Here is an 8,584-nt window from a genome sequence, read left to right as displayed (position 1 = left end):
GTACACATATGAAATTAAGGTACTTTGTTGTTAAAGAAAGGACAAAGAATCATCTAGTGCATATTGTTAATATTGGTACCAAAGAGATAATTGTTGATCCTCTTATTAAAGGGCTAGCACCAGGATTATGTTCCGAACATGTATTGAGGATAGGGTTGTTAAACTTTTTTTATATATACATATAAAAATAAAGTGATCACATTCATTTCATTGATTCTCGTTATTACTTGTTTGTTGTTAATCTCATAAGGATTAGAGATTCAACTAAGGATCTACATAATAGATCATAAAGGCCAATCTATTCATCAAGTTATTCCCATAAAGTTTTTTGGTTAAGGGTTTATCGTCGAAACAAGTGAGAGAATATTGGTATAAACCACCAGCTAGTGGGGGTGGTTACCCACGATGTGGATACCCCCCACAGAAGATGCTTCTTCCGATAAACTTGCACAGAATAAGGGAGAAGGGTTACACAAACGGTTCCCACTTTGTGCCTATAAAAGAGGTATCATGAGCAACCCTCAAAGACGTGTGAAAACACAGGGTGAAAAACAGAAAAATGAGAGAGGAAATCAGTTGGATATCTTACCTCTCCATTCAGTGTTTTTCCATCCGGTGAGGGAACAGATCCTGCCCACCGCCTGCATCCAGCAGCCTGCGCTCGTGGAGTGCAGCAGTCCGGCTAAGGAGAAGTTTTCTCCTGTTCAGCCACAACCAATAGCTTCCCCTGCACCAGCGTCGATCATCAGCCATCATCCAGTTCATCAATGGCGGCATCAGGTAATCCTGCCTCTGCATTTCTTTTGCATTGTTTTATCAGTAACTTGCTATTGTTGTTTTTATTTGTGCGCTGGCTGGCCGAATCATAACCCAACATATTCACATCTAAAATTACTTATAATATCTCTTAACTCAAGTTTGCACAAACTATCGTGGTATACAAGATTGCACAAACTATCGTGGTATAAAACTCATGAGTCATACTATGAAACTTTGGGAGAGGGTGATTGAGTCTAGGTTGAGGAAGGTTGTCATGATATCGGAGAATCAATTTGGTTTTATGCCTGGAAGATCAACTATGGAAGCTATACATCTTCTTAGACAACTTATTGAAAGATATAGAGAGAGGAACAAAGATTTGCATATGGTTTTTATTGATTTAGAGAAGGCATACGATAGAGTACCTAGGGACGTTCTCTGGTGGACAATGATGAAGAAAGGTGTTTCTCTCAAGTACATTAGTATAATTAAAGATATGTATGTAGGAGTAGTAACCAATGTCCGCACTTGTGGAGGGGTGACAACCAATTTTCCGATAACGGTTGGGTTACATCAAGGATCTGCTTTAAGCCCTTTCCTATTTGCGATAGTGATGGATGAGCTTACGAGATCAATTCAAGAAAATGTACCGTGGTGTATGTTGTTTGCTGATGATATTGTTTTGATTGATGAGTCTAGAGCTGGGGTTAATGCTAAGTTAGAATTATGGAGACAGACATTGGAAGCTAGAGGTTTTAAGTTGAGTAAGAGTAAGACTGAATATATGGAATGTCGGTTTAGTAAGCAACGAAGTAGGGATGGGAGTGTAGTGAAGCTTGGTGAGCAAGATATACCGGTGAATGATTATTTCAAATATTTGGGATCCATCATTCAAAAGTATGGAGAAATTGATGGAGATGTAAATCATAGGATAAAGGTTGGGTGGATGAAATGGAAAAGTGCTACTGGAGTGCTGTGCGATCGTAGAATGCCATTGCGGTTGAAGGGAAAGTTTTATAGGACGACTATTAGACCCGCTTTACTATATGGTACGGAATGTTGGGCTGCCAAGAGACATCATATTCAAAAAATGAGTGTAGCTGAGATGCGGATGCTTAGATGGATGTGTGGAAATACAATAAAAGATAAGATTCGGAACGAAGAGATACGTAAGAAGGTAGGTGTTGCACCCATTGAAAATAAGATGCGAGAGAATCGTTTACGGTGGTTTGGACATATTCGGCGAAGGCCTAATGATGCTCCAGTTAGAAGGTTGGAGAAATGGGAAAATATATTAGTTAAAAGAGGTCGGGGTAGGCCTAGGAAGACTTGGATGGAGATGATAGGAAAGGATATGAATGCTTTGAACCTCACCGAGGACATGGCGTTGGATAGAAATGATTGGAGGAAAATGATTCATGTGGAAGACCCAAAATGAATTTCTTTTTTGGTTCATATCGCTGACCCCAATTGTTTTGGGATGAAGGCGTAGTTGTTGTTGTTGTTGTTGTTGTATCTCTTAACTCAAGTGTGAACACTATACTTTTACCGCAATCGAGTCTCAAGGTGCTCAAACAGTATGATATGATCATTACACCAACATATTTGTATTAATGTACAAAACTTCTTGCAGATTTACCAAAATATTTCTCCTAAATTGACTCACAAAACCTGAAATTTTGTGTCACTAGTTTAATCAACACTATTAGACAAGTAGATTCATTTCTTCAATACGAGTCCAATGCACCAAACCTCGCTCAATTTTGAGTTTGGGGTGCAAAGTTATGCCTATTTTACCAAAATGGATCTCGGGTACCTAAAAGGGTATTATGGTCATTTCACATCTATTTATAATTCAAGACTATCTCACAACCCGATCCGAATCTATTTATGATCTGGATCTGACCCTGTCAGATTGGATCTAGATTCATTACTTATCTAAATACATAACAGTTTGACTGGATATAGAATAATCTAACTAGATCCTAGACAATCTAACCGGATCCAGAACACTCTGACTGGATTCATACACTCTCACTGGATCCAGAACGGTCTAATCTAGACCTAGTTCTGATATGGATCCAAGAGTGATCCAATCAGATCTAGAGTAATCAATCTGGATCCAGAATAGGTCTGAATCAAACTGAATCTGAACTAAGAACCCAGATCCAGTTAGACTGAACCAGTTTGGCTTGACTCGGGTTTATCCAAACCGGTTCGATTCAGACCCAATTCGGTTTAGACCAATTCCTCAAGAACCAGTTTGGTCTGAATCGACCCATATAAACCGGTTCGGCGAGACCCGATTTGTTCTGAACCGGTTCAACCAACAAACTCTTTTTTTTCTATCTGGATCGATCTTGGTCTGGGTGCGACCCAGACCGACTCGTTTCAGTTCGGTCTAGGTCGCACCCAGGCTGAACCGACCACACATTTTTTTTGAATGCAAAATTGGTCTGGGGACGACCTAGACTGACACGTTTTGGTCTAAGTCGCACCCAAACTTTGCCTCGGTCTGCTCTAAAAAGCCGAAACTGACAAATCCATATCTCTCTCTCTATATATATATATATAAATAAATATATAAATATATATATGTATATATATATATATATATATATATATATATATATATATATATATATATATATATAGAAAGAGAGACAGAGAGAGAGAACCATTCATTTCTTTCATCGCGAAGGATCGGAGAAACTGACAAATCCATAACCCTGTGTCTTTCCGGTCCCATAATATCTTAATACCTTTACAAAGTTTTGGCATGAAACAATGAAACAATGTACGACATCGAATCAGTTTTCATAAAACGTAGCAACATGTTGCCTGTTTGGGAGACACAAGTCTTTCAGATATACAACATACAAATGTTCCATCAGCCACAAACGATGATATCACGAGGAACTTCTACGTACATTAAATAGATATACAACATTTGTCCCTCAGGCCCTCTGCCATACCGGTGGGAGTCGAACCTTGGATGAAGGGTTCAGCACCTTCTCCCCAAGCCCTCTGCCACTTATAGTTCTGCAATTTAGAACTGGATCTGGAAGTGGACTTGCTCAAAAAAAAAATTAGTTCTGGAACTGGGTAGTCTTCAGCCTCAGACTGACCTAACGATTTGCAACCATAGTGACAAAACATTTTTTGGGTAAATATTGGCAGCCAAATTCTCGTGAAAAATTGATTCTTTTTTTGGGAAGAAAATGGAAAAACATGTACAATAAAATATTGTAATTATTTTTACAAAGAAAAATTAAAAATAAATTCTGGCATTTTTATTGGAAATTAAATATTGGCCAGCCAAAATCTCACATTTTTTTTTCTTCAAAGAAACGCCAATATTGGTCACTATATGTTTGCAACCCTAGTGAGACAGCTCTTCAAGACTCATGTTGAGATCTTGATCCCTTGGACAGCCATGTTTTCTAGAGTTGTAGTCCCAATTAAAGGTCCATATAATTAGTGAAGTAAACCTTGCCTATTGACACCATGGATATATATCCATATTGGGATTAGAACTGTCAACCGAAGAATATTGGTTTCAAGAGTCCATATTACATAAAATTTGTGCAATCCTCAAGTCTCACCATCTCTGGTTGATAAGGATGGAAGAGTTGGTTATCTTCTGGGATTCTTTTTTCCATCTAAAGTCCAGTTATTTGGTCCTCAATCTTGTAGAAGGGTAAATGGAGTAGAACTACGAGTCCTATCAAGTATCATCACTTAAATTCAGTAACACCCCAAAATCAAGGTCCATCATGTGACTGCCGGTTTTATAAAACTTAATGGGCTTTAAAATAGCATAAAGGAGATTTTAGTGTAAAATTTTTTCATGGATTTACAGGTGGCAGCATACGTTCAAGGACTTAATTTTCAAACTCACCATGAAATGAAGAATTTTGTTTAAAGAAGCATGGCCGAAGATTTCAGTTTAATTCCATGAACATAATTACGTACGTAATCACACCACCACAAAAGCTACAGTTCAACTATAACGCTAAACATGCGTGGGCACCCAAAGCCTGCTACAAATAGAACACTGCTCGCTATATATAACGACCATCTAACCCCTCTTGAATTCACTTAAACCTCTCTCTCTCTCTCTCTCGCTCGCCATGGCTTCTTCTTCTGGTTCAGGAGTAATGGTGCTTTCTCATATGACTGTTTTGGCAGCCTGCATGTTCTTTGTTCCTGCAGCTGTTTCACATTCAGATTGCTACACCTCCATCTTTAGCTTCGGGGACTCGCTTGCCGACACCGGAAACCTGCTACACTCCAGGCCTAGTGGGTTTTCGGTCATAGCCAACCTCCCCTATGGAGAAACCTTCTTTGGGCACCCCACAGGCCGATGCTCCAATGGAAGATTGATCGTCGACTTCATAGGTATTGTCTTTTTGTGCTTCTCTACTTCCATATATAGTCTTTCTCGCTTTTAAAAGAATATGGTGAAAGTTGCTTCCATTTGTTGCCAAGGTGGTTCACAGAGTCATGCATTAATATACTACTGGTCTTGGACGTGATAACAGTGGCATCTACTCTGACTCTTAATTAGCCTGAATTTGCTTACATATCTAAGTTGAATCCAAGAACCAGGTAGGATCAGGTTGGCTGCCATTGGATTAGGATCGTGCTTTGCCGATTCTCGGGGCAAACTATCGATTCAAGATTAATTTAGGCATGCCATGATCAGTGTTCAATTATAGTCACTATATATGGCTGAATGAGTTTGTTGTCTGAGTTACTGGTGTGAAGGCCACAGTAGCGAAATAGAACTACTTAATTAGTAGAGTATTTGAATCAGGGTGGACTTCATGACCTGATAAGGCTTTGAACTCTGTGATTTTAGTGTGATTGTGGGGCCAATTTCACTCCCGTATGATTTAGACCTCGATCATGTTTTGCATGAATATAAGTGTGTGAGTTTCATTTAAGGACTATATATACACTTGTATCTAGCATTGAGTCATCTAGTCACAGTAACTATGTTATGATTTGCTATGTTCAGCAATCTTATGACTAATTTCTAATACCTTTTCAGCCGAGGCATTCGGTCTTCCTCTTCTTCCTCCATATCTGGCTGATCCTGAGGGCAAAGAATACACCAATGGAGTCAATTTTGCTGTAGCAGGAGCTACAACACTTGATGTTTCATACTTTGAGAGCAAGAACATCAATCAACTATGGACCAACAACTCACTAAACGTCCAACTCGGCTGGTTCGACAGGCTTCTACCTTCACTATGCTCTTCAAAAGCAGGTAACCAACATATAAAATCTTGTTTTCTATTCTTCCCACAACAGATGAAAAGAAAAATAAAAACAAAAGCCCACAAGAGCTCTGCTCATCTGGTAGGTAACTTCAACAAGTAATTGACGGGATCATGTCAAGGGTTCGAAACCAACAGGGGGCATCTCTTGCTGCAAGGTCAGGTCAGAGCGGGGTGTACTCCCTGGTGGGCAGGGGGGGATCTTAATGGTTTTACCAACCGAAGGCCTGTCATTGTGGCTACAAAGCCGAAAAAAGAATCTTATGCCATATGTATATAAATGAATTGGATTAGACATGGTGGTTATGATTAGGGGTATCAATGGGTTCAACCTAAATAAGAAGGTCCGACGGTAAGACCCAAAGGGACTGATTAATACATGGAGCCAGGTATGGTTTGTGAAATTTCGTAAGACCTAGGCCCGACCCAAGTTTCGAAAAAGATTCACAAATTTTCAATTAAAAAGGATAAATTTTTTTTTTTTTTATTTTATTTTACCAGGTATGGTTCGGGTCTGGTTCATGTAATCCATATACGATTCAAGTATGGTTTCTCTTATGTTTTTTGGGTCTTGTTGGACCTGGGTCTGAACTTGATCGGTACCAGTATCTCAAATCAAGTCTAGGTCTGGTTCCACGTGGGTCTGAACCAAACCCAACCTATTGACAACCTTAGTTATGATTGAATGCATCAAAATTAAACTAAAAACTTCTTTGTTTCTCATTTGGGGTATGTGATAACAGAGTGCCACCACTTTCTCAAGTCATCACTATTTCTCGTTGGAGAGATTGGAGGGAACGACTACAATTACGCCTTCTTTCAAGGGAAGAGCATTGATGAGGTCAAGGCTTACGTGCATGATGTAGTGAACACCATTGCAGATGCTGTGAATGTGAGTTTTTAACATTTTTCACACTTTGCTACTTTTTTTACCTTTTTACATTTCTTATCTCCATTTAGAAATTTTGAAGGATTTATAGTACCTTTTCATTACCACCAACATCCAGAATTTCACGGATATTGGTATTTCCTAAGAACCTTGATAAACTAGAAAGTTCTTGATTTAGGGAAATGAACAACAACAACAACAACCCACTAGAATTGTTTTTATGACTCTGGTTAAGGCCTATATCACGGCAGCGGTCGACTGCATGGTCAGTGGGGTGGTTGTGAGGGGTGCTGAGATGAAGCCACCGGATCAAACCCCGCTGGTGCATGGGTGTGTCTGAAGCTTTCAGACGTGGGCCAAGTAAGGCAGGGTATAATTAGTCGTAGGGCTCACACGAGATTTTTCTCACTTCGGCGAGGGTTCCTCATCGTAAAAAAAAACAAACATACTCTGGCAAAGGTCTATGCAACTAACTGGAACTGGCCCAACTTGGTTCGACTTCGAACCTTTCAAGCCTTTGACTACTGAACTAACCTAATGAAATGCAGAGACTGGTAAAACATGGAGCAGTGGAGCTGATGATTCCGGGGAACCTTCCCATCGGCTGTTCGACAAGTTACCTGACGGCTTTCGGGTCGCAAAATGCGTCGGTTTATGACCCTCAGATCGGTTGCCTCAAGAGCTACAACGACTTTGCAGTCTACCACAATTCTCATCTGCAAGTTGCCCTCCAAAGGCTAAGGGAGCAACACCCACATGCAAAGATCATTTATGCTGATTACTACGATGCTGCTATGGGTTTTTTCAGAAACCCCAGCCAGTTTGGTATGCCAATGACTCAATTAAATTTACCTGTTTGATTTATCAGTTTCTGACAAGAACAAAAAAATGATATATATATAAATTGGTCTGAATTGGTTTTTGAATCGAATGGATTTTCCCAAGAAAAAGGTCAAATTAGTCTGAATAGAATCAAATCGAATTGTTTTGAATCAATCTATTAAAAAATTCATTTTTTTTTTTAATAGAGCACCCCTGCATCGAATAAAAAAGGGCAGGTTCTATCCGATTCGATTCGATTCGATTGGGATTTGTTAACATCGTATCCAATGATCCAACCTCCAGTTTTTTTTTTCTAAACCAAAATAAATTGGTAACTAATGTTTGTGTTTGCTTTTCTTCATGTGTAATTTTCAGGATTTGAGAGTGCTCTGAGAGCTTGCTGTGGTAAGGGAGAGCCATACAACTTCAACCTTGGGGCCACCTGTGGACAGCCAGGGATCGATGTATGCGGTGATCCATCCAAACATGTGAATTGGGATGGCATTCATCTCACTGAGAAGGCCTACCAGTGGATGGCTAGTGGATTCATCAATGGATTCTTCACTTACCCCACTCTGAGATTACCCCTAGAATATTGCTATTAATTAATCAAGGCTCTCAACCATTCAATCCCTTCAGTAGTATTTTTTTTATTTCATTTAACTCTCAATTGTTTCTCAACAGCTGGTGATTGGATCCCTCAGGAATAGAATAGTCCAAGGAAAGGTCTTACTTTTTTTTGGTCCAAGGACATGCATGGAAGTATACATCTTATAAAGAACTGATGAAATTATTATTTACCTGATTGTTCAAGGTTGCATATATAATG

At 39.4% G+C, this 8,584-nt stretch overlaps 1 protein-coding gene across 1 annotated transcript; it reads left to right on the top strand.

Moving 5' to 3' along the window:
- Positions 1-4,892: 4,892 nt before the first annotated feature.
- Positions 4,893-8,360, top strand: LOC149817472 (GDSL esterase/lipase At5g45910-like). Its single transcript, XM_089985396.1, has 5 exons — positions 4,893-5,160; positions 5,816-6,034; positions 6,788-6,936; positions 7,482-7,758; positions 8,131-8,360. Exons 1-5 carry the CDS (start codon positions 4,893-4,895, stop codon positions 8,358-8,360), a joined length of 1,143 nt encoding a protein of 380 aa, XP_089841522.1.
- The last annotated feature ends 224 nt before the right edge of the window (positions 8,361-8,584 follow it).

This window comes from Nuphar pumila, chromosome 13 (assembly GCF_984573655.1).
Source record: "Nuphar pumila chromosome 13, dmNupPumi1.hap1.1, whole genome shotgun sequence".
Lineage (NCBI taxonomy): Eukaryota > Viridiplantae > Streptophyta > Magnoliopsida > Nymphaeales > Nymphaeaceae > Nuphar > Nuphar pumila.
This window is presented reverse-complemented; position numbering and strand designations above follow the sequence as displayed.

What these genes read in the sequence shown, in the direction of transcription:
- LOC149817472 (XM_089985396.1), top strand. Translation starts at nt 4,893, where the DNA reads ATGGCTTCTTCTTCTGGTTCAGGAGTAATGGTGCTTTCTCATATGACT. An exon ending in ATTGATCGTCGACTTCATAG is followed by an intron (nt 5,161 to 5,815) that starts GTATTGTCTTTT and finishes ATACCTTTTCAG; the next exon opens with CCGAGGCATTCGGTCTTCCT. An exon ending in ACTATGCTCTTCAAAAGCAG is followed by an intron (nt 6,035 to 6,787) that starts GTAACCAACATA and finishes ATGTGATAACAG; the next exon opens with AGTGCCACCACTTTCTCAAG.